The sequence below is a fragment of the Alnus glutinosa genome, chromosome 8 (assembly GCF_958979055.1).
Source record: "Alnus glutinosa chromosome 8, dhAlnGlut1.1, whole genome shotgun sequence".
NCBI classification, from domain to species: domain Eukaryota; kingdom Viridiplantae; phylum Streptophyta; class Magnoliopsida; order Fagales; family Betulaceae; genus Alnus; species Alnus glutinosa.
Window position 1 is genome coordinate 21,486,202 of NC_084893.1, and position 26,417 is coordinate 21,512,618.

General features: G+C 36.9%; 3 protein-coding genes across 4 annotated transcripts; 2 read left to right on the forward strand and 1 right to left on the reverse strand.

The window, feature by feature from the left end:
* Positions 1 to 2,722: 2,722 nt before the first annotated feature.
* On the forward strand, positions 2,723 to 6,246 carry LOC133875216 (malate dehydrogenase, mitochondrial). Its single transcript, XM_062313259.1, has 7 exons — positions 2,723 to 3,081; positions 3,605 to 3,778; positions 4,117 to 4,285; positions 4,593 to 4,654; positions 4,806 to 4,927; positions 5,422 to 5,539; positions 5,789 to 6,246. The coding sequence occupies exons 1-7, from the start codon at positions 2,827 to 2,829 to the stop codon at positions 5,927 to 5,929; spliced, it is 1,041 nt and encodes a 346-aa protein (XP_062169243.1). The 5' UTR covers positions 2,723 to 2,826; the 3' UTR covers positions 5,930 to 6,246.
* Positions 6,247 to 7,866: 1,620 nt separating this feature from the next.
* On the reverse strand, positions 7,867 to 13,186 carry LOC133875075 (transcription factor GTE3, chloroplastic). Of its 2 annotated transcripts, none has more exons than XM_062313075.1 (5): positions 11,248 to 13,186; positions 11,112 to 11,157; positions 10,885 to 10,995; positions 10,690 to 10,766; positions 7,867 to 8,433 (listed from the first exon to the last, which is right to left on the reverse strand). In XM_062313075.1, exons 1-4 carry the CDS (start codon positions 12,781 to 12,783, stop codon positions 10,711 to 10,713), a joined length of 1,749 nt encoding a protein of 582 aa, XP_062169059.1. In that variant the 5' UTR covers positions 12,784 to 13,186; the 3' UTR covers positions 7,867 to 8,433; positions 10,690 to 10,710. The 2 variants fall into 2 exon arrangements, with proteins under 2 accessions (XP_062169059.1, XP_062169058.1); XM_062313074.1 differs by having other exon boundaries at positions 7,867 to 8,311; positions 11,248 to 13,185.
* A 10,120-nt stretch (positions 13,187 to 23,306) lies between these two features.
* LOC133875968 (uncharacterized) lies at positions 23,307 to 24,908 on the forward strand. Its single transcript, XM_062314259.1, has one exon. The coding sequence runs from the start codon at positions 23,312 to 23,314 to the stop codon at positions 24,767 to 24,769; it is 1,458 nt and encodes a 485-aa protein (XP_062170243.1). The 5' UTR covers positions 23,307 to 23,311; the 3' UTR covers positions 24,770 to 24,908.
* Positions 24,909 to 26,417: the final 1,509 nt, after the last annotated feature.

A 26,417-nucleotide genomic window follows, 5' to 3' on the forward strand; every position in this document is an offset into this window, starting at 1 on the left:
AACTTTACTCTCATCCTCCTCCTTCCCCCTCTCTTTCTCGCCTCTTCTGAGACTCAAACTACCTCTTCAGAGGTTTTATCAATCGCCCATAGCGATATATCTTGGTTCAACATCTCCATTGGCTTCTCCCCCATCATGGATGGTCTGATTTCAACCTCCACATGTCGCTCTCAGCCTTAGATCCACCTCTTTCTTGAAGTTCTTGGATTTGAATTTTTTAAAATCAAATATGTTCACTTCAAGAAGCTTCACCACCACACGTGCCACTACACCATGATTGATCTGGGCTCCCTCCGCTCCGCTCTGTCATAAACTGCTTCTCCATCTAGCCACCACGCACTGGAGCGTATCCCACACGCGTTGACGCATGGACAACCTTGCACTGCGTGTGATGGCTTCCATCGTCTTCACAACTGCCACCGGTCACCCGTGGTGTTATGCTTCCTCCTCGCAATAATCGCTGGCGCGTGGTCTTCAGACATCGACTAATGGCCTCCACCATGCTAGCAGCCAATGTTTTGTTCCTTGATATATATATATATATATATATATATATATATATTTGGCTTTCCCTAGTTTTCTTCGGGCTGTTAAAACTATCTTCACCATAGACTTCATTTTGATCCTCATCAGTGTTTTCTTTGCTACAGTGGTTTACCTTTGGGTATGCTACTGCAGTTGTTTCATTGCTAGGCTATAAATTGTGTTATTGGACCTTTTGAGGCTTGTGGACCTTATTGTGACTCTAGGATCCACCATTCGTCGTGCACCTTACCAAACCACCAACCACTTTTATTAGTTTTCGTGCCAAGAATATATAAGGCCGCATTATTTATTTGATGCATTCTCTTTTAATATTTGTTTACTACCATTGATGAGGTTAATTCAAGACTCTTTATTGAGTTGCCTTAGCCCTATATTTTTATTTGTTGTAATTTCTTGTTGATGTACTTAAAAAAAAAAACAAAAAAAAAAAAAAAACAAAAAAAAACAGAAGAAAGTAGACTTTTAAGAACAAAATTTGACAGCCGAAAGCATAGCAAAGTTGGTAGAAAAAATGATTTGTTGCTAAAAATATCAATGAAAGTATATGTATTGGTGAGATCATACTGGTTGACGCAACGTATTTTAAGTGGTTGATATGATAAGTCATTTAGAACACGCTAGCCGGTATGAAGAGTAACATTACTTTAAATATATCAATGAAAATATATGATTGCTTTTAAATTTTAGAAACTAAACTAAAATTTGGTATGTTTGAGAGGCCAAAACAAAATTAGAGTTTAGGATAACATATTTGGCTCAGGTGATGAAAAAAAAAAAAAAAAAACGTAACATATTTAGTTTCAAAATTTTAATAAAAAAAAAGATAAAGTAAAATTAAATCTAACCATAATTTTTTTTTTTAATTTTTTATTATTGTTTTTCAACACCTAAGCGGTAATACTAAGAGTGCGTTTGACATTATAATTTCATGGATAAAAAGTACGATTTTAAATTAAATCGTTGAAAAATGAATAATTTAGAATTGTGTTTTATAAAATGTTTTGCATTTTAAAAATCTAATTTTTCAAATCATAGGTAAATAGGGTGTTTTCTAAAAAACGTATAATTTTAAAGGTTAAACTGCGATTTTAAAGGTCAAATTGCAATTTTACCTAATACTCAACTACGTTTTTAAAAATCAAGTTTTCAAATCACACATTTTAAAATCTATATTTTTTAATTTTACCTTTTTTTAAAAAAATAAAATAAAAATCGCAAACCTAATAAATGAATCCCAAGTGACGTGTTATTTTTATGTCATTTTAGTTTACATCAAGTTTACATTAAGACACATTGAATGTGTGATCCATGCATGTAGGACTTGCCCATGCATAGACCCATACCCAAGTTCGAGACTCAAAGCATACTCGTCCTACGTTTGAAGAATACTACCAAAAAAAAAAAAAAAAAAATCCAAAATCCAGTGGCAGTAATTACAAGTTAGTAAAAATTACCGTGCAATATTTTTTGGGATAATTGCACCGTTGGTCCATGTGGTATGCCATAATTATTTTGCACTCCCTATGGTTTAAAAAGTTCATGGGAAGTCCCTGTGTTATGCAATAATTATGTTTTACTCCCTGGGTCGATTTTCCGGTCCACCATTTTGATGGAATCAATTAGCTCTACACGTCAGCGCCACGTGTTGCTAACTTATTGGCGACACGTGTCCATCTTAATAAAAAAAATATAAATTTATTAAAAAATAAACAAAAATACTTTTTTTTTTATTAAAAAAAAAAAGAAAAAAAGAAAAAGAAAAACCGGAAGCAAGGAGTGGCGCGCCGCCCCCCCCCCCCCCCCCCCCCCCGGTGGCCGGGGGTGGTTGGGCCACTCCTTGCTGCTTTTTTTTTTTTTTTTTTTCTTTTTTTTTTTAATTTTTAATTTTTTTTTTAAAAAAATAAGTATATTTATTTATTTTTTAATAAATTTATATTTTTTATTAAGATAGATACGTGTCGTTGACGTGACATTTGACGGAATCTGTTAAAAAATTTAACAGAATTTGACGTTAGGGATCGATTTGTAATTATTGCTTACCACATGAACTTCTCATAAACTTTTTAAACCATTGAAAATAAAAAATAATTATGATATACCACAAGGACCAACGGTGTAATTATCCCATACTTTTTTACCATCCAATACTCTCTCCTGCAATAAAAAAAGCTTCCAGACGGACTGCTCGAGACGCTGAACTCACACAACACTTGTTATCTTCAAAGCTCCCTCATTTCATTTCTCTGACTTTTTTCGCTGTCTCTACTTTCTTCCCAAAAAATGAGGCCTTCGATGTTCAGATCCCTACAATCGGCCGTGGCGAGAAGCTCCTCGGCCCACATCGCTCGACGTGGCTACTCCGCCGACTCCGTCCCCGAGCGCAAGGTCGCCGTCCTTGGCGCCGCCGGGGGTATCGGGCAGTCGCTGTCTTTGCTGATGAAGCTAAACCCTCTAGTTTCCAAGCTCGCCCTTTACGATATCGCTGGGACCCCCGGTGTCGCCGCCGATGTCAGCCACATCAACACCAGATCTGAGGTGCTCGCCGCACGCACCCCTCTCACTCTCTCTCTTAGGGTTTTTATCGATGCTTGGCTTTGATTTTTCTTTCCATTTCTAGGGTTTTTTGCGGCTATCTCAGGTTTGGTCAGACTTGCATCTGGGGTTTCCCTGTAGTCTAGGCCAAAACTAGACATTAATTTAGGCTGATCTCGACTGTTGAAGCGATAATCAACGGTGGTGATACTGTATTTGTTCGTGGATACATGAATGTGTCTATGTGTGATTTTCTTTCTTTCTTTTCGTATTCAACTCAACTACTTGATTGTTCACTATTCGGTGTTTTCTTTTTACTTTTATTTAGTTCAACTTTTTTTCCTTTTAAATTCTTCATGTTAAAGGGAAAAAATTGAATTACTGGTTCTTTCTGTCTCCATCTCTTTTAATTTTCCATTTTTTTTTTTTAAAATAAAATTAGATTTCTTAAATTGATAATTTTTTTCATGATCTATGTTAGTGGATTTAACTGAACAAGTTGTTTGTGTATGTGGTGTTGATATAGGTGGCCGGGTACATGGGTGACGACCAGCTGGCAAAAGCTTTGGAGGGATCAGATGTTGTTATCATCCCTGCCGGTGTGCCCAGAAAGCCCGGTATGACCCGTGACGATCTCTTCAACATTAATGCCGGTATCGTCAAATCTCTCTGCTCTGCCATCGCCAAGTACTGCCCTAATGTGAGTCACAGTCTATGTTCCTCTAAGCATCGTTCTATTTTTTTTGAAATTTGTAGTTGACTTGGAAATATATTATATTGAATTGGGCATTTCAAAGGAAATGTTTGGCATTTAAATTTCATCGCTTTTTATGTTTGGCATGTAAGTTTTGTAAATGTTAATGTTGTTGTAATACAACCTTTAGTGAAAAGTTATGTAGAATGTGATGGGGCCTTTCGTATTCTACAAGGCAGTGGAACACCTTTAATGATTTTAACCATTTTGTTGCCTCCTCTTGTGGTTTATTTGGGTACAATTTCTTTTATATGATTGTTTGGTGAATTGATTTGTGGGAGCAGGCCCTTGTTACCATGATAAGCAACCCTGTGAACTCAACAGTTCCCATTGCTGCTGAGGTTTTCAAGAAAGCAGGAGTGTATGATGAGAAGAGGTTGTTTGGTGTGACTACCCTTGATGTGGTTAGGGCTAAGACATTCTATGCTGGAAAGGCCAATGTGAATGTTGCAGGTATGCCTGATGCCTTACTACTGGAAACTAGTTCTTGTAGTTTGTTGCAACTCTCTGTTTGCTTGCTAAAAGAATAAATTTAACGTGAGGATGAAAAAGGGGTTGTTCATATTTCTGTTTGGTTTTCTAAAGAATTTGAACTCATTTGAACAGGGCAAGATGCTTACATAAGGCTTAGTTGAGTTGAAGTTCTATTGTGTCTTAAAAATGATTTTTACCTACCCACAAATGTACCACAATGTATAAGGAAAAATATATGTTATAGACAGTTTCGAAGTTGACATGAGTCTTGTGCATTTGTTTGCAGAGGTTAACGTACCAGTTGTTGGTGGCCACGCTGGCATAACCATTCTCCCACTATTTTCTCAAGTACTTTCTTTGCTCCTCAACCTCCCTCATGGTCCATCATATTGAATTGTATAACCATTGAAAATACATTAATAATATTTTCATGTAAAATCTGGTTTGTTGCCTTGTTGTTGATGGAGGCTTTGCTAATTCTGATTTCTTTGTTTGATAGGCCACACCAAAAGCCAATTTGTCAGATGAAGATATCAGGGCTCTTACAAAGCGAACTCAAGATGGAGGGACAGAAGTTGTGGAAGCAAAGGCTGGGAAGGGATCTGCAACATTGTCAATGGCGTAAGTCTCTGTTGATAACAATCAAATTTGTATCTTATGTAGATATTTTGATACTGTGGTTTGTTTGACACCATCAGGTTCCTTCTTGGGGCAAACATTTGCCCAATTTGGATAGTAATATGAAAGGAATGTGTTGATGCATCAATATACATGGCGTATTCTGTAGTTTGAGATAATTTTCTTTGCTTGTAGCAAAGGGCGGAATTCCCATCTATAGATTGATTTGACAGTAAGGAATACATGTATGATAAATGGGAAAAAATGATGGACAAAATTTCTAGTTTCAACTTTTAGATCAGCTTGGGTGCACCATATTCATTGATATATTTTTAGCTGGAAAAAATATAAACATAAATTACCTGTGTTTACCAATCCTTCCATTATTTCCTCATTTCGTATATCCAATCTCCTATGCGTGTTATTTTCACAGCTGGAAAAAGAAAGAAAGAAACTGCTATATTTTTAGCTGGACTAATTACCTGTGTTTCTTGTAGCTATGCTGGAGCCATATTTGCTGATGCTTGCCTGAAGGGACTTAATGGTGTTCCAGATGTAGTGGAATGCTCATATGTTCAATCAAATATCACTGAGCTTCCTTTCTTTGCTTCTAAGGTAATTGACTTGAACTTATCTTGATAACTTTTACAAAAGGTCTCTACATTGCTTACCGATGCACACCATTTTTGAATGGTCATTACTTTTGTGTGAATGCGAGAATTCCTTTGATAAATACATTCACATGTAAAATGTTATGGTCAGTGTTGTTTTGATGCATATCGTGTCCAATTGATAGTAGACACAGTGCAGATATATTTTGGGTGTACTGCTTATTTGTACTAAAACCTTTTTCCAATTTTGCAGGTGAGGATTGGAAAGAATGGTGTAGAGGAGGTTTTTGGACTGGGCCCTCTCTCTGAGTACGAAAAAGAAGGTTTGGAAGCCCTGAAACCTGAACTCAGGTCATCTATAGAGAAGGGAATCCAGTTTGCCAACCAGAGTTAGATGACTATATTATATATGGCTGGCGTGGTTGATGCCAACTCCTTGAGAAAATCGCACCAAATTTTGCTTCTTGTTTTCTTTATCAGCGTTGTGCTTGTTGTTGATGCAAGTGGCACCGGCTTTTTGCTATCATATCAGGCTTTTCATAAAGCAAAAGATTCCATCAATAATACCCAGTGGCAATTCCTAGGGAGGGACATCTGTGAACTTTGTCCAATTAGTTGGTCATAATTTATTCATCCTGACTCATTATTACTTGTTGATCACTTATTTTTTACTTGCTTCGATTATTGTGATGATCTGTAGATTGTTTTTCAGCGACTGTCATGCCTAAAGATTTATCTTTTGCTGGAAGAGAAAATAATAAAATCAGATTGTTACTAGAAAAAAGAAAAGAAAAAGGAAGTTCAAAGGGTTGTAAGAAAGCGATTAAAAGTTGGTATTATTAGGGCAATATATTATATTATTGGAAAGGGGGCTTGCAGCCTCTGCTTCATGACAGTCTGCAGGAACGCTTTGCATGCTCACTCAAACGATACTTTCCTGTTCCTTTTTATTGGTACATGTATTGTATGATTTCAAAACTTTCATGATTTTCGTTTCATGCTTTGTATGTAAATATATTCACAGCATCTGCTGTGAAGCAATTTGATTGATGTGGCCAATTTGCAGAAGTAGAAGATGCTGAGCAGCAATTTGATTGATGTGTTCTGTTTGCAGAAATAGGAAAGAAAATGAGAGGCTGGAATCAACGTACAAAGTGATCAAAGGGGCATCAGTCCTATTGTTCGAACCTAATAAAACATGTGTCACCTACTCGGACTTCGTTCTAACTTCTTATATGAGTTGTTTGTGGACATAAATTTACACGTGATTATTAACCGAAATATACCTGTATAAACTTGGCTCGTGAACATAGCTTGTCTTGACTAGTTGGTTAATATGTACCATGTATATGATCATAAAGTAATGCTATATGCCAAGTATATAAACTATTAACAGAGGGACGCGATTATTTGAAATATATGCAACCGCATTTGCAAGATATAGGTATTACTTTTAAATATCTGCATTCGTATCAAATTTTTACTAACCGCGTCTGCGTGATCATTACAGTTATTAAAGACGGTTATTATCCACTATTTGCATATTAGATAATGAACTTTTTGGATCTTCTTTTGGTTTTTATTAGGGCCTATTTTAAATGATTTTGAAAATAATTTGGTCAGTTATTAGTGTTTTGAGTTTGTTTTAATTTTTTTAAAGTCTTAATCTTTTGAAAATATAGTAATTTCACATTACTTTTGTCGTTTTGCCTAATTGTTACACGAGAAAACAACACAACCAATCAAATTAATGAAAACATAACCTATATCTAATCCAAAACGACGTCGTTTTAGTATTCAACACCATAGCGACGTCGTTTTGGTGAATTTATTAAACATAATATATATTAAAAATGTATAAAATATATATTATATATAAAGGGTATACAGATGTGATTAATAGCCACGTCCGCATAACTTAAAAACGCTATCCGCATATGCGGATAGTGATTTTCACTAACTACATTTACATGCGTGGATAACGAATGTGAATGCAGTTAGCGAACATAGGCAGTTAATATCCGCCCGCATGTACACATCTATATTCCATCATTATCTTACTATGCCAACATGATACTACTAATCTACCGTTAGATCAAAATCATTGTTAAAAATAATAAAATAAATAAATAGTGGATTGGAAATGCGTCAGCATAGATAATGAAATAGCTATAAGGTATTGATATAGTATATAGCATTACTCATAAATATAAGTATGTGTATTGCTTATTAAGTAATCAAATGCCTGGCTCGGTTCGCTCAATTACAGCTCTACGAGACCAAACACATTCCCCCTCCCAATTTAGTCCCCGACAAAAAACAAAGGAAGGCTGATCTAAAACAACTTTGACTGTCTCGCCCATTATCAAAGTTAAATGAACAACAATGTTGACGCAAATGCTGACAGGACAAACAGGAAACCCCAGCATCAGCATTCTCAAATCAGGGATGACTAGCGGTTGGTAGCAATGAACATTTGTTACAAAAAAAAAAAAATAAGGGTTCCTGTCATTACGGTATCTACCTTATCATACAAAATGCTTAAAAAACAGGAGACAATCAAAAAAGAAAAAAAGAAATGGATTACAAGAAAACACCTATAAATAAAAGTATTAAAAGTTGTAAATATTCCGACCACAAGGCATTTAACAGAGCAGCCGTAAAGCAAAGCACCTTGAATGGTTCTACACCAAACCAGAACCCACGCAAAATCAGCTTCTCAAAAATCTTCAGTTGTCACAGTTGCAGATCAACGTACATCTCCCATCTTTAACAACTGCAGCAAAATCAGTGAGCCTATCAACTTTGGCTTCATTATCTGGTAACTGGTGCCATACACACTCCCACATGCGACTGTGTGTTCATGGGCAAAGAATACACACACATGCGCACAGAGACCTATACACAGACACACATAAACACTATCTCATAGGGATAGGTTGAATTGGAATATAATTTCAATTCATTAGGATTTGAAGATTATATTATTTTAAAGAGATGTGTTTAGTGTCATTCTCTTGCACATCTCTTTTGCAAATTTACCATTGAATATGTAGAACTCACATGAGGTCTAATAGATTCAATGGTGGATTTGCACATTTCTTGTATGGAGATAGACAAGAGATGCGCAAGAAAATGAAACTAAACATTTCTCTATTTTAAATTAGGATTAGAGTTTATTTGAAATCTTATCTTAGATCTTATCCCTATCACAGTCATAGTTCCATAACAAGAATCAATCTGAAAACTGTGTAAAGCATAAGTTGGAAATAGATATCTGGAAAGGGAATTCTCAAAATATCTGCATCTCTTTTAAAACTACAAAGACTTTAAATTTCCAAGGGAGAAGAAAATTAACTAATGATATGTTATGCAGTTAGCCTTTACAAATCATAAGGTACACTATAACATACAATTTGTAAAATATGTGCATTAGTCTTAGAAAACTAACAGTAGCATTATCTTGAAAAATGAAGTAAAACATGTCACTATTTTTTTCTTCAATATAAATTTTTCCCTACACTCATCAAAGTTTCTACTTTTCAGCAATTTTCAGCATAATGACCTACAACTAGAATAAACAGAAATTGGGGAAATGTGGTAGCAGTGGAGGTAGAGGCAGCATGGAAACGTGAGGGTAGCAGTAGTACTAGCGGTATTGAGGTGATAGTTATGGAGACAGCATGGTAATAATATTTTGCAGTCAGAGATGCGGGTAAGCATGGCAATGGAGTGTAAAGCCACTACACTTTCCACCCAAGATGGAGAGCAAACTATGGTAATGTTTGTCAATCAAAGGACAAAACCATATAGCAAACATTCTTCAAAAACTTTTCAGAATATTTTCACACATCACAGCAGAAAACTACCTTGCAAAAATACCGATTAGATAACTTATATTGATAAATTCATATAAATCCCATATAATGACAAATTAAAAATAAAAATAATAATAATAATAAAAAAAAAAAACCGCTTCAGTTCTTAAGTCAATTCAAGTAAGCTTGAATTTCAATTAACTATACTTGTCAAAAAATTTCAATTAACTATGGATCCTACTCAAGGAATCGGTGTTAGCCATATGTATTTTTTTTTTCCCCATTCCATCTATTTAAAGTCATACTCTCTGTTGCCTCCCTAATTACCATATCATTTTTCTTTATTTCTACCCATTTCATTCTAAGCCTTCCTCTTTTCACTCCCTCAACTTGAATTAAATCACTTTCTCTTACCAGTTCATTAATCAGTTTCGTTGCACATGACTAAACCATCTTAAACAACTCTCCTTCATCTTTTTCTCAACAGCGGCAACCCGTGACTTTGAATGGATGACTTCATACCTTATCTTATCTTTCCTAGTATTCCCACTCATCCATATTAATATTCTCATTTCAACTATGCTCAATTTATGAATATGTTTCAGACTTAAAGGAGCTTTCTCTTAATCCAGCTGCAACTGAACAAATGGCATATAACATGGTCTTCACATAATGAAATAGCATGTTTGGGGCACACTTTAAAAGATATTCATTCAATAATGAAGCGGGTGAGATGGACTGAACCGTTAAGTCTTAGGGGTGAAAGATATTGGGAAATTATGTCACAAACCTTTTGTGCTTTTTTGACATTAAGACCCCAGTTTTCAATCTGTTGAAATCAAGACCCGTACTTTGAATATTTGTAAATCGAGACATTTGTTAGTATTTTCTGTCAAACAGATAATAAAAATGATATGAAAATACAATTATGCTCCTTAGATAAATTTTATTTAGGCTGGCCATCAAACCATGCAACCGTGGCATGGCTGGGTGACAGCACCCTGCCCAGCTTCTTTTTTTCTTCTACTTTTTGATTTAAGGGCATAATTGTTATTCATGTTATTCATTTGATGGAAGTTATTCATTTGATGGAAGTCTCGATTTACAAATATCCCGAGCACAGATCTTGATTTCATCAAATTAGAAACTGGAGTCTCAACGTCAAAAAGCGCGAAAGAACGAGGGGACAGTGCCATAATTTCCCAAATATATAATACAAAGCTTGAATGACAATATTATTAGAAGTCACGTAAATAACAGGAGACCAGTGAATTTCAAAAACTAAGATAATGTTATATGTAGATAAAAGAAAAAGAAAAAGATAATGCTTTCCAACCTCAACTGGATCCTCTTAAGTTCAAGGTAAATGCTCCGCATCTGATCCAGAAGCAGAGGGACTATCACTGTCAGAATCTGCAAGCAAAATAACGGAGTAGATTAATTAATCTACATATGGACTTAGATGGCCCTATAATCAAACAGATGCAAGCATACTATTTAGCAGCCATCAGTTGAACTATTTAGTATTTACCACTTGAAGAGGATCCAGAGCCGCTGCCACCGGAACTACTCGATCCACTCATGTTATCACCTTGCTTTTTTTCTCCTTGAACTGGGGTGAATTTGGTAGTATGGTTTTCAGCTAGTCAAAATCCAACAGGTTTTCAAATAGTGTCAGCACATAATTAGATTTCCTCAGAAACCAAGGATGAACTCAAAGCAAAGAACCACCAATCCTTTTGAATTCAAGAATTTTACCTGGTTCAGTTTCTTTTGGTGCCTCGGCAATGGCTGGAGCCAGATTCTGAAAGATGATAACATGAATTTAGCCAAGAAAATTTTCATTTAGAAAAGAAAGTGAGAGACTGAAATAATAAGTAATTCATGGTCTTACTGTCTCCTGGGTAGCACGGTCGGTTTCTGCCTCTGAATTAGGAGCAAGTTCAGCTTTTCTCTTATTCTTGCTCAAACTCTTCTTGTAAGTGGTCACAAATCTATCTAGTTCCCAAAGTGTTTCTGGATCAACACTTGCCATGTCCACTTCAATCTCATCATCTTGTTGAAACATCCCAGGATTCCTCTTCCTAATTATCTGGACAATATTATCTAGTTTCTCCGAAGGCAAACTCTGAAGGTTTAAGCTGAGCCTCTGCTTCTCCTCGTAAGTCATGTCCCTTTTTTCAAAATCCCTAGCTTTAGGTTTCTTCGGAACGGTGATCCTACCCAGCTGACCAGAGCTAGCAGCTTTCAATTTGGGCTCCACAGGCATTGTCATAGATTCTGATCTATCCAAAGTCCTCATTTCCACTGGTGGTGGAGGAGCAGGCGCTAGAACTGAAGCCGGAGCAGGAGCTCGAGCTCGAGCTAGCATTGGAGCCTTTCTTGAAGTGGGTGTTGACAAACCTGCATCATGAGCCTTTTCAATTCTCCTAGTACGATTAAACTCGACCTCTATGGGCTTCCATTGGTCATCAAATATCTTGGACAGCTGCTCAGCCATGAAGTGAACATCCTGCCCTTTTGGATTATACAACATGGCATTACTAAACGTACGTCTTACATCCTCTGCAAACTCCCTTGCCGACTTATACCAATTCTTGCTCAGCCTGTTCTTCACCGTTCCCAAATCCATAGGGTGCTTTATAATGGTATGGTAATCATGAAGTCCGAGACCCTTCACATCCACTGGCTTATTAAACACCCAACCAAACTTATGCTTCATCAACTTGGTGAGCAAATCACTACAGCTCTTAAACACCGGACTCGAATGCCAATCCCTGTCAACCATGAATCCCATTTCACGCCCACCATCCCTCTTCCCTCCATTGGATTTCAACTTCTTGTTACTTTCCTTCCTTGAAACCAAATTCGAATTCTTATGATACTGTTTTTCCTTGGGCGTCCTCTTCTCTTTCTCCACTAATTCACCAACCCATTGATCATTAGTCTCCGCCACAGCCCGAAACGGCTTCGAATTGGAACCCACCTCTGAATTGACCCTCATTGCACTCCCAACCCTATCAACCGCATCTTCAAGCTTCTTCATTAGGCCCCTCACTTGGTCAAGCTCACTCACTAGCTTCCTCCTAAGCTCTCTAACCTCACTCTTCGACCTCGAACTCACGCTAATCCTAACCCGGTTCTCGAAACTCGTATAACCCGGCAAGCCATTCCCATTGGCGAGCTCACGATCGCTCTGTGCTACCGGCTGCGGGAGATTGAGGCTAGACGAATCATCAGAAGCCGCCGCATCGGAACTCCGCGCCTGTTGAGAGTTGTTGTCTTCGGTGGTGGTGGCTAGGGTTTGGGAGGACACATTGTTGGAATTCTTGGGTTTCTTGTTTTGCTTTCGGGTATAGACTTTGTTGCTCTCCTCCCACCTGCGCTTCTTCTCTCTCGCTTCGTCACCGCCTAAGAGCCCTGAAGCCATACATGTAAACGAGCTCTCAAAAACCCTAATTTGAACAAAAACCCTGGAAACCGAAACGAATTAAAGGTAATATCTTTAGTTTTTTTACGTAGGAGAAGTCCACAAACAAAAACCCTAACTTGATGGAGGATTTTAAAACCCCGGGATTTAGGGGTTAAGGGGAATTGAGAATGTAGGGCGCTAGGGTTTTTGGGGGGAAGGTGGGAGAAAATTTAGGGTTTTGGGCTGCGGAGAAAGGAAGTAATCGAATCAGGGTTTGAATTTGTTGGGGAGAGAAACCCTAGACGGCTGGGCTGGTGCGAAATCGATCCTTGCTCTGCTCGCTCTCTGTGGGAGTTGCTCTTGGAGAGTGAGGTTGGGAGGGAAGCAACCTAGTCAGCGCCACGTCAGATAGCACCCCGCAGTTGGGATTAAGGCGTACGTGCGACCGTGTTAAAATTATGTTGCTAGCTGTCGGATATCGGAGGATGGACATCTCCGATCCGGTCGGTTTACCGTCCACATTTACATTCATGGGTTTAGATTATTACATTTAAACATGTACTTAAATTTCTTAAAAATTGAATGGTAACTATGGTTGTACACGCTTGGTTAAGCTCGAGTTCGGCATTGTACAAACCCGCTCATTAAAAACACGATTAGTTAAGCTCGATTTGAACTCGAGCTCAGCATTGTTCTATCGAGCGATACATACCTGGCTCGCTCGATGGAACTCGACAGGAGCTCGCGAGCTTGACTTATTTAGCGCTCTACACGACCGGCTCGCCAAACTCGTTTAGACCACGCGAGCTCGGTCCATATAACCCTCGTTTAGTCCCGTTCGCTTGAGGCTTGCGAACTCGGTTCGTAGCTCGACCCAACCCGATCGACCGGATCATTTAGGGCTTGTGGTCCTCGGCTTGTATAACGCTCGACTCGACCTGCTTGCCAGATTTTAGGGGTGGTCAAATTATCCTATTACCGCCTACCAACTGCTAACTAAACCAAACCGAACAACCATTGATCGCCTACTGACTAATTTCGGTTCTGTAGTCAGTATAAAATTTTGTTCCGAAAGTCGGTTCGGTTAAAATTTTAATCGACTTATCAAACCACCTTTTAACCGACTGATTAACCGAATTAACATAAAACGAAACGACGTCGTTTTAGTAAGAACGAAGTGTTTGATCAATTTTTTTTTTTTTTTTTTTTTTTTTTTTCCTTTTAAAAAATCAAAACGACGTTGTTTCATTACCCATGTTAATTAACTTAACCGACCACTTTAACTGATATTTTCGAAAATATAGTTTGTTGGAATGAAGTCAGTTAATTAACCGACTTAATCAACAAAGTCGGTTAACCGAACCGAAAGTCAAATTAAATTAACCGAATCGACCGAACTGATACCCACCCCTACCTGACTTGTCGTTAGCTTGATGATATATGTCACATATATAATCGGTTATACAAAGATATAACTTATAAGTGTGTATATTTATATAGGTTACTTAATATTTATATCAATATTATCATACTTCATTACTTCTTATAAATTTATAGATAATATCACACAAGTATACAACATCATATGAAGACAATACACATAGTCCATTGATGTATGCATGAATGTGTACAACTATACAAGTGCAACAATGACAGTGTAAAGATGGCATCAATTTCAGCAATAAACGTACGTAGAGGATCATTTTTTTTTCTTTTTTGAAATCTTGGTGTTTACACATACGGCATACATGGTCTTCAAGTTTGAGAGGCTGACATCCCACTGTTCATTCACCAAAACCAATGTTTGATCTAGGCTGTTCAAAATCAATTGATTAAATTCATTGTATTCAATAAGCAAAATCGAATGGTGATAAATCTCTCCCTTCTCATTTCTCAGATTTTCAAAATGCTTTATCTGAGTGAGAAATCAATGCAGAGCAAGCAAGCATTGAATGCTTAGTTGCTAAGTGACTTGAGTCTTTGAATCGTTGTTGAAGAAGTAAATGTTCCCATTCAATGCATCACCCGACCTTTCAACTGCTTGTTCCCTCAAGTTTCTTCATCAGTCGTTGATGAACAATCAAGGAGAAAATTGGATGGCAAATATGTAGTTCTAGGCATTCTGGGGAAGAAATTCAAGAAACCCTTGAGAATTTTTTCTTCAATCTCGTCAAGTTTAAACCAGAAGAAGGTACAGGGCAATCAGCCATCCCATCCCATCCCTCCAAAGGCTCCCATCTCGCAGCCAAAATTCATAATTTTGTGATCTCCTACCGTCCTAACTCTTACGCGTAGCGGTAGGTTGTAGCCCATACCAATGGCAGAGGCATACACGACTATCGATCTGATGGATGTGCTACTCGAGTATTGGGCTTTGAGTGTTTTGATTTGGTTGTTCTTTCTTTCTCGAATCCTCCCATATGATAGTTCATACATGCTCTTGCTCATGTTGCACTCAAGAGAGAAAATATTCTAAAGAATGAATGGTCTTGCAACCTGAGCCTGTCATTTGAGTTTTGATTGCTGAACTTTTCAATACTTGAAAGCTTGAAGCCGACTACAACTACAAGTATAATGTATGCAACTTAGGTATGTAACTCCGGTCTCAAGGGATGTGATGATTTAATTTTTTTTTCTTTTCAGTTTTATTTAGATCTAATTTACAATATTAATGTATGGATTTTTTTTCACATTTCAAGTGACAGAGTCACAGGCTATCATCAAGTTTTTACTCTTTGCCTCTTTACCTCCTTGACTTGGTTTTTTCAAATTTGCAAGCTACAAACCCCATTAGAACAACATCAAGTCTGAGGATTTTTTACAATTTGTAATCTATTATGTTTTGTTTGAGTAACTGAGCTCTTTAAATAGAAGGTTACATGATCTTTGTTAGTTAACATTCCATAATCTGCCATTTTGTTTTTTAGTTAACAAAACATAATCTGCTATGTTGTTTGAGGTTAGTTAACAGCCCTGAAATCTACCATGCTCTTTGCTAGTTAACATTCCATAATCTGCCATTTTGTTTTTTAGTTAATAAAATATAATTTGACATGTTGTTTAAGGTTAGTTAACAACCTTAGAATCTATTAGGCTCTTTGTAAGCTAACATTCCATAATCTACCATTTTGTTTTTTAGTTAATTAAACATAATTTGTCATGTTATTTCAGGTTAGTTAACACCCTAGAATCTGCCATGCTCTTTGCTAGCTAACATTCCATAATTTGTCATTTTGATTTTTAGTTAACAAAACATAAGCTGCCATGTTGTTTGAGGTTAGTTAACAGCCTAGAATCTGTCATGCTCTTTGTTAGCTAACATTCCATAATCTACCATTTTGTTTTTTAGTAAACAAAATATAATTTGCCATGTTGTTTGAGGTTAATTAACACCCTAGAATCTGCCATGCTTTTTGTTAGCTAACATTCCATAACCTGCGATTTTGTTTTTTAGTTAACAAAACATAATCTGCATGTTGTTTGAAGTTAGTTAACAGCCCTATAATCTAATATATTATTTGAAGTTAGTTAATAGCCCTATAATCTAATCTATTGTTTGAAGTTAATTAATAGCCCTATAATCTAATCTATTGTTTGAAGTTAATTAATAGCCCTATAATCTAATATATTGTTTGAGGTTAGTTAATAGCCCTATAATCTAATCTAATCTTTGTTAGTTAACAACCCCGTTTTGCTATAAAGTTTTATATTTTAGAACTTATAATAGTTATGGAGAACATAAGTCAACCTATAGAAGTCAATAAAGTTGACTTAGGCAATGATACAATTACTGCTTCCCCTCCACTAGAGTTGGTGGCAATGGAAATATAGCAAATCAACCCCTAACTATGGGTACTCCTCCTGCTGATCCCCTAACTTTGGATAGTCCTCCTGCTGATCCTCTAACTTTGGGTACTCCTCCTACTGATGGTGATAATGGTAATAATGCATATGAAAAGAAGCAAAGACAAAAGACTTCTAAAGTTTGGGATGACTTTTCTGCTACTGAAGTTGGTGGTGTAAAAAAATCACAGTGTAACTGGTGTAAAAAAAAAGTTGTTTGCTGTTTCCAAATCAAGTTTTACCTCAACACTTGGTATGCATTTGAGTGCTTGTGTCAAATCTGTGGAGTTCAACAACACCAAGAAGCAAAAGACTTTGATCTTTGATCCTAGTGAGATGGGTGGGGTGGGAAGCTTGTCAAGTTTTTCTTTTAATGAGAAGAAGGTTAGAGAACTTACTACCCACATGGTGCTCTTCCATGAATATCCTTTTAATATGATGTAGCATGAACTTTTTAACAAGTTTATGAGGGTGTCCACTGGAAAAATATTAATTGTGCAACTTTGAAAAATGATTGCATGACTACATACCATAATGAAAAAGAAGAAGATGAAAACATTGCTAAGTGGGATTGACAAGGTAAACATCACCACTGATATGTAGACATCTTCGCAAAGGGTGTCATATATGGTGGCCATTTGCTACTTTGTGGACTCAGATTGGTTCTTTCAGAAGCGAATTTTGAACTTTTGAAACATATCTCCTCAACATAGCGGTGTTGTTATTGCTAATGCCCTACGAAAGTGTTTCATAGACTGGAGCATTGATGATAAAGTATTTACGATAACAGTGGATAATGTGAAGGCAAATGATTCTACTATTAAAATCATTAAATATGATTTTGAGTTAAGGAATGTGTTGCCTGTTGGGGGTCGGTTGTTCCATGTGTGATGTTGTGCGCATGTTACAAACTTGTTGGTGCAAGCAAGGCTTGTTGAAATTAGGGGCATCATTGATTCTATGCGGTAGTGTATCAAGTATTTGGTTGCTTCTGAGGGTTGGTTGAGGGAATTTAGTGATACAGCAAAACGATTGTATTTGCCATCAAAGAAATTGATTTTAGATTTCCCTACGCATCGAAACAACACCTACTTGATGTTAGCTACTGCAATAGGGTTCAAAAAAGTGTTCCCGAGGTATCATCAAGTTGATTAGGCATTTCAGTGGGTTGTGAGTCCTGAACAATGGGACAAGGTTGAGAACATAGTATCTGGAGTGATTACCCTACCTTAAATTTGTTTCTATTTGAGGTATGGAGAATGAAAGAAATTTTGAGTATAAATGTATGGATAAGAATGAATACATAAGATCAAAGGCGAGTGGAATGGCTCAAAAATTTGATAAGTATTGGGGTGATAAGTATTGGGGTGAATGCAATTTATTAATCTAAATATCCTTTCAAGAACAACTAATTCCCCATCAGAAGAGTCCACATTAGTGGAATCACTTTCCTCTTCCTTCACCGTCTTCAACGCCAATCTATTTTTCTTGGGTTGGGGAAATGACAACTCATAGGTTTGTAAATAATCCTATGAGTTATTCAACTTTCATCATACCTAGGTCTTTACTCTCCTCTATGGCCGTAACTTAGGTCAAAACCGTTTAGGTAAAACCTCGTGAGTTTACAAACGACCTTAGATTCTTCTATCTTCTCACCTAGGTTAAAGGAGAAGTTCACAATATCATTCAACTAGGCATAGAAAACATCAAAGGTCTTTCCCTCCTTCATCCTAATATCCTCAAACTTAAAAATCAACATTTGAAGTTTGGAATTCTTGATTGTTTTGGTTCCTTCATTGGTCACTTCTAAGATAACCCATGCATCCTTAGCACCTTCACACAAAGAAATTCATTTGAATTTCTTCTGTGAGACTACCATGAACAAGGCATTTAAGCCTTAATTATTCAGTTACACTCTGCCAATTTTTCTTTGCACCATGCATTTACAGTAGCTGCTAGTCTTTTTCATCAATTCTTAATTGAGACCTGGAAAAATTCATCCAAAGCTTTCAAGAATGCCCTCATCCGAACCAACCAATAAGCATAGTTATTCCCGTCAAAGTATAGGGGTACAGACAGAAACTTTGATTTAAACTAAGCCACTAACAACAAGGGTAATGGATCACACTTAAGAGGTTAATTCTAACGGAGTGAACATTGCTCTAATACCAATTGAAAGACACAGTTTAGACCCTAACAACACTTAGAGGGGAGGGGGAAGGGGTGAATAGGTGAGTATAAAAAATATTGCTGATATAAAAATTAAGCACACAATAAATTATCTCGCAAACAGTAATCAGAATTAAATAAACTAATCACCAATAAACATACGAATTTGTTGTTGAAGTGAAAGGATTAGGATCCCTTATTTGTAGATTCTTAATTTACAGAATTTATGCTATTTTTAAGCATCAAAACACTTGAAAAATGCTACCTATTAAAAATGTAGCATGTTATAGTTGAGAATTTAGTATATTTTCATTTGGTTCTTGTTCTCCATGTTGTAAAACAGCTTTGAGTAAAAAATTGTCTTTTAGTTTTCTGAATAAGAAGTATCTTTGCAAAAGTGAAAAAGAAGCCTTTTGGGAGAAAAAAATCTTTTTGGTTGTCTCGATAATATGGCACCTTTTTAATAGGTGGCATTTTCCAAGCATTTAGATGCTTAAAAAGGTCATAAATTCCGTAATTTGAAAATCTACAATTTCAAAGAAACTTTAGGGGATCCTTATCCTTTTGACACCATTTGAAAAACTTCTCAAAGATAAAGCCAGTTTAGGGCAGTCAAACCCAGGAAACCTATCCACTATAGAAGAATTTAATTTTCAAAGACACATGTACAAAACCTTTGTAATAGACACCTTCCTTGTACAGATAAGAGACTCACTTGCCTCCTACTGTAGTAGTTCCAGAACTTTTGGGCAATTCTTCTATCAAGCTTCCTCTTGCAATCCTAAAACTTTGGTAGCTAAAGGTTTTTGTAAACTTGTGTGGTTTCAATAAAACTCTAAGAGAGAATTGATCTTGGAAGCATGGAGATTGAATTTTCTTTCTTAGCACAATAAATAGACAACCTAAGCAACATCAACACCTTGGGAGTCGTGCATATCAGTCCTTAAATGCCCCAAGGAAATATAAGTGTTTTAGTCCAATCAAAACATTAACATGTGCAATTTTGCAGATGGCATCCGAAAGTATAAGTAAGCTCGTCCGGACAAGGCTAGGGTTTCATGCCTTAAATCCTGGCGACATTCGGACATGTCTGAACCCATTTGTGGACGAGCTGCTTGGGACTCCAAATAAAAGCTTATTGTGCGGAACCCATCGAAAGTATTTGCAAATGAGGCTTTTAGTTGCTCCAAATACAACATCTCGTCTCGACTCCATCAAATGTTTTTGCAAACGAGGCTCTCGGGGGATTTAGGATACATTTGACTAATTTGGACCCATGCGAACGGTTTTCCGAATGACCTTCTTGGTGGTTCTTTGAAATTCACTTATTAAGTGTCTCATCTGGACAGGTACTAACACAATTCCAAACGAGTGCCTCGTTGGCTCTTTATAACACATCACATCCAGACATCAATAGGCGAATTTTTGAACTTGACCTTTGTTCTTTACAACTTTGATGAATTTTGTCAAACTCCTAAGTACTAGAATACCCCAAAAGTGTACATTCAATCTCTTTTTATGAACACTAAATTGGCCACTAAAAAACTAAAACATCAAGCGAAAATTCTGAAACCAGAGAGTTCAATTGACAATTCAATTGACCCTCAGTTGAGCGAACCTACAATAGCCTATTTTTTCCTCAGCTGACTTAACTTATTAAACCTAGGTTTTACCCTACATATTTAAGCCTTAGTACACACGCTTCACATAGTGAGGTGTGACTATTTCATACGCATTGCGTGTAAACATAGATTAAACCTTTTCATTGTTTATTACCTTTAATCCACATAAAAAGAATTTAGCCACAGGTGTTCTGATTTGCAGTGAGCGAATTCGTTCATGGAGGAGATACTGTAGAAGAAGGCCAAAGTTCTGGAGTCATTGTGATGGGAGGCAAACATGTCATTTGCTGGGATTACGAGCTTGTATCTAGGTTATGAAGGTTGTAAGTAGTCTGGTTATAAATTTTTTTTCTTCCATAGTAGTCTTCCTTTTGGATTAACAGCATAGCAGGCTTTCAGACTAGTTTTTCTTTTGAAGAGTTTTTCAAAAGTTCACACTTCGTTACCAAAATCTGTGTTAATCTTATTTTATGCTTTCTTAGGTTTGGTAATTATAACTGTTGTATTTGGATTGTAAACTGATTATATTGCTAATCTGAATTGTGTTGGATTGAAATTGTAATGACCTACCTTCAACGACATAATATTGTCCACTTTTAGTTCTCCCGAACTAGACTTTCCATGAGGTCACCCATCTTGGTACTACTTTCGCAGAAGTACGGTTAACTGAGGAATTATGATAGTTCATGGCCATCACAGCTTTAAAAAGAGCTGTATCAAGGAATGTGCGAATATACATATAAGCACATACCCATTTTCATACCCAAGCGATGTGAGACGTTACAATCACTCTCTCTTGAGACCCAGCATCCCCGTTAGCGACCCTCATGGGATCGCTCCATTCTTGGCGTCCCAGCTAGTGCCTGCTAGTGACCCTCATAGGCTTGTGCACACTCCTTCATCTCAGGCTGGACAATGGCTCTGATACCATTTGAAACGACCCACCCCTAATGATACAATATTGTCAATTTTTGGCTCCTCCGAACCAGACTTCGTAGGAGGTTACCCATCCTGGTACTACTCTTGCAGAAGCACGCTTAACTGCAGAGTTCTGATCGGTTCATGACCATCACGGCTTTAAAACACGTTGTGTCAAGGAGGGTGCGAATATACATATAAGCACATACCCATTCCTATACCCTATCAATGTGGGGCGTCACAGAAATATTCTCTAAAATTTGAAGTGGGGGGATACCTTACTCAAAGATGTTCAATTGTACGTGTATCATATATATCACAAATATTGTAATAAGAAAAAATAATTTCCAATCGGATCCATTTGAAAAAAAGTAGAATTTGTGAGAAACATTACGAATTTTAAACAACTAACGAAAAGAGCAGATCGGGTAAATAATTACGAAGTCAAACAGGCCTTTTTGTTTGGGGATAGAGGGACTTGAACCCTCACGATTTCTAAATTCGACGGATTTTCCTCTTACTATAAATTTCACTGTTGTCAGTATTGGCATGTAGAATGAGACTCAATCTTTATTCTCGTCAACTTAACAATAGTTCTGGTTCCTTGACGAATTTCAACCTTTTTGTTCGAGTGATTCAAAGGTGAGTAAGTAATTGAGTGGTAAAGTAACACATTGAATGGTGGCAAACAAAGTAAATGATTGATAGAAATTTGATAAATCCGAATCATAAACTTACAGTTTTAAACCAACTAATATCTTAACTGGTTATATTAAATCCGCGCACAAAGATTTTTTAATGATAAATTTTAGAGTAATGCTATTTAGTAGACTGCTATAAGGGCTTTGAAAAAAAAATGACTAATTTTTCTGGCACATCATCCTAAATACATTAGAGTTATATAACAATCCACTAAATAGTATTTCTCTAAATTTTAACAACCATGTGAGTCAATAATTCAGCAAAGGAAATATGAAGGGAGAGATCTAAGAAATTGAGTGTTAACTTTTCAACTCTCACAAGTAATATATAAACCCCAAAACCCCAACATTTTCTTACTAAAGTAGTAGTTCTATAACAAAATTTTACTTTACATAAAAGAGAAATGATAAACTTACAACCCTTACATAACTATCTCCCAACCCCAAAACACATTGGGTGGGACCCACATGTAGGACCCACATGCATGGGTCCCACTCCATGTGTCTTGGTTGTGGGATAGTTGTACAATGTAGGTTGTGCATGAATCACATTCCTATATAAAAATGAAATGATTTTTCTACATCACATTACCTTACATCAATTCTACACCAAGACACATAAAAATACATGTGCAAGATTCTTAATGCGAAGAGTGATGGGATTCCAAGTCAACATGTTGAAATGTGCCGCAATAGTTTTATATATATATATATATACATACACATTGATCAGCATTTGTATGATTTGCACATATTAGTACAAAAAATGTCACACTTATTCTTACTCCTACATCTCAAGTGCACACTCCTAAACATGACAGTAAAAATCACCATTAGATTTTGAATAAATTACTATTAATTTTTTGATTCAATAGTAATTTTTACTGCCAATTCAAAGAATATGCACTTAAAATGAAGGGAATGTGTGTATCATTTCTCTGTTAGTATTATCCTCATTTCTTCCAATTGCTGACTATTGTATCACTATCAAGTATCAAAGTTCAAAAGTAACCGTCTACAATTGATAATTAATACAAAAAAGCCTCAAGTTTTGAATTTTGGAAGCGGTAGAGAGTTGAAAAAAACTCAAGGCCATGTGCAACGGTTCCATGAATATTGCATAAGCTCGAGATCCGGCATCCATGGCTGAAATTATTAATAATATCACTACCTCTACACCCATTCTAGAAGTCGTCAAAACAAAATAATAATAATTATAATAATCAATCAATCAATGTGGAATGATACATTACAATAAAGAACTGAACCCCCCTCTGTGGATTGCAGCTAGCAATGGCCTCGAAACACCGCGCTTGTAAATCAACTTCTTCTTGTTCTAAGTTCCCCTCCATTAGATATTCAACTATCCTTGCTTCAATTCTACTTTTTACCTCCTTTTCCCTCTTCCTTGCATCATTAAGGCAGGTCCAGGAACCATTACTTCAGACAAGGCAAGCCCCGTCGTTTAAGGGTGACCTTAGAGACGCAAAATTTCCATGGAACAAGCTTTGCTTCGGACCCACCTTTGAGAAGCTCAAGCTCGCTGTATTCTCCAAGACATGGCCAGTTGGTGCAGCCCCTGGTGGCATGGAGCGCCATGCATCGACTCTATACCATTCCTTGGCCGCCTTGGGTCACGAAATTCATGTCTTCACAGTGCCTTCAGATAGAAGGCCTCACCACGACATCCATGATGGCAACCTGCATGTATACTTCGCAGCAAATGACCATGGATCAGTCAACTGCTCTCTAGCATTTGAAATTTTCAGTAAGGTAAATGCAAATAGGGCGTTTGATTATGTACACACGGAGAGTGTTTCGTTGCCATATTGGCGTGCGAAACTGGTGCCTAATCTGGCTGTAACGTGGCATGGAATTTGGTATGGAATTATGCACTCAAAGTTGTTCCAAGAGCTTCTTTCAAACCCAAATGGGGGTTTGCCAGAGCCCATGACAGGGCTCCAAGAAGCTATGCCAAGGCTAGTCGACGAAATTAGATTTTTCTCAAGCTATAAACAGCATATATGTATCAGTATCAGTGCCGGTGACATTCTAGTTAACATCTATCAACTACCGCAAAGAAATGTCCATGTTATACTAAATGGGGTTGATGATACAAAATTTGTGCAAGACCCAGAAGCCGGTGGAAGGTTTAGAAGAAAGTATGGTGTCCCTGCCAATGCAAGCCTTGTCATGGGAGTGGCGGGGCGGCTGGTAAGGGACAAAGGGCACCCTCTTCTTTATGATGTCTTTTCATCAATGGTCAAACGACATCCCGGTGTATGTTTACTTGTAGCAGGGTCAGGTCCTTGGGGAAGAAGGTATGCTAAATTAGGCTCTAATGTGAAAATTTTAGGTCCGTTGGAGCCTTCAAAGCTGTCTGAATTTTATAATGCTCTTGATGTGTTTGTGAATCCAACACTGAGGCCTCAGGGCCTCGATCTTACATTGATGGAATCAATGCATTGTGGGACACCAGTTTTGACACCAAATTATCCAAGCATAGTTGGGACTGTAGTTGTAAATGAAGGATTTGGATATACCTTTTCGCCTAACGTGAATTCTTTTGTGGAGGCCTTGGAGTCGGTGATTAGAGATGGACCTGAAGTGTTGCAGAAGAAAGGCATGGCTTGCAAGGAATATGCACTGTCAATGTTTACGGCGACCAAAATGGCATCTGCTTACGAAAGGTTCTTCCTCTGCATGAAGGACACTAGATACTGTCAATACCCTCTTCCAACAGATTGTTAAAAGCTCTATTAAATGAAGGTAATATTGGTATATGAAAATCTAATATGGTAAAGTGGTTTATGTATGTTTTTGTAATTACCATCAGTATGCAACTTCTGAAAACAGGCAATATCTATACAAAATGAATTCCGAAGTCAAAGTTAAAAGAGTTAAGAGATATATTTAATGGCAAAAGGTCCGCTACTCTACAATTGAGTTTTATGCTCAGTTTGTTTCAACGTAAAATGATTTCCATCGTAAAATAGTTTTAGGGAAGTTATTTTTCTAAAAAATATTTTTCACCGAAAACATTTTTCGGTGTTTGGTGCGTATGAAAAATTATAAATATTTTTTTGTATTTTTATTCAATCATATTAATCTATAAAAATCAATTTTTATTCAAAACATATAAATATTAATGTAAAATAATATAAAAATCACCGGAGACGAGATTTTCGTCACTGACCGACAGGATTCTGGCCACTTTTACCGGATTCTAGCTAACATAGCCAGAATCTAAGATAAAGGCTGGAATCCGGATAGTCTCGTCAGAATTTGGGTTGGCCGAATTCCGGCCAAAACTGTCGGAATTCGGCCCAGAACGACCGGACTCCGGCATACTGGCTGGAAATTGCTAGAACCGCTGGAATCTGGCCGGGATTTTCTGGCCAGATCCGGCCGGCCGGCCGTTTTGGCTAGATGGCCGGAATACAATTAGTTTGGTCACTGGAATCTAGGCTGACCGGATTCCGACGAAGATGGCCGGATTCTGTTGCTAAATTTCGGCGACATTGACCTGAGGTTGTCGGATTTCGATACCAGTAAGATTTCGGTGATGGTCGATTGCTTTAACGTGAAGGTCGACTGTGTCATTTAAAAGGGGTCGAATGGGTCTGGCGTCTTCGAAAAATGATTTACGCTTTTAAAAAGCGTAAATCATTTTCCGAATTTACAAAGCATTTTCGGTCAAACAGAAATCATTTTCTAGAAATCGTTTTACGCCGAAACAAACAGATAATTAAATTTAGTACCTGAGGTCCGTATCTTCTAGAAATTGGCTGAACTACAGTTAATCGGTCGTCAACCTCAAGACTTTGATCTTAACATGTGCTGTGTTAGAATTATAGGATTTCTTTCTATAATTAAACTGTTCATTTCCTTATTAGATGATCTCATAATCTAATTATGTAATCATCTCAGAATTTGATCATTATTGTGGGGTTTACATTCTTTATATTGTACATCTATATATATGGCCTATAAATAGGCATCTTCACTGCATTAATATCAAATAAGTCAACATAATCAAAATGTAGCCCTTCTATGGATTACAACAGTTAATGTAATACTCTATGGCCAAACCACCTTAAATCTCTTTTCGTTTCTCTCCACTTCTGCTTCTCACATATATTTTATTTTATTTTTCACTATTTTAGCTTGGTATAATGGCCACTAGTATGTGGCCTAAAATAGGGTTGGAAAAGCTTTCACTCACCACCATGGGAAATGCTACGCATTTCAATTTTTTTTTTTTTTTTAAAAAGTTTAGTTTTCAAATGATGCGTCACAATCTCATATGATTTATCATTTAAAAAAAATGTGTTGCAATCTCATGACTTATTATTTGAAAACAAAATTTTAAAAGAAAATTTTAGAAAGTCTAGCATTT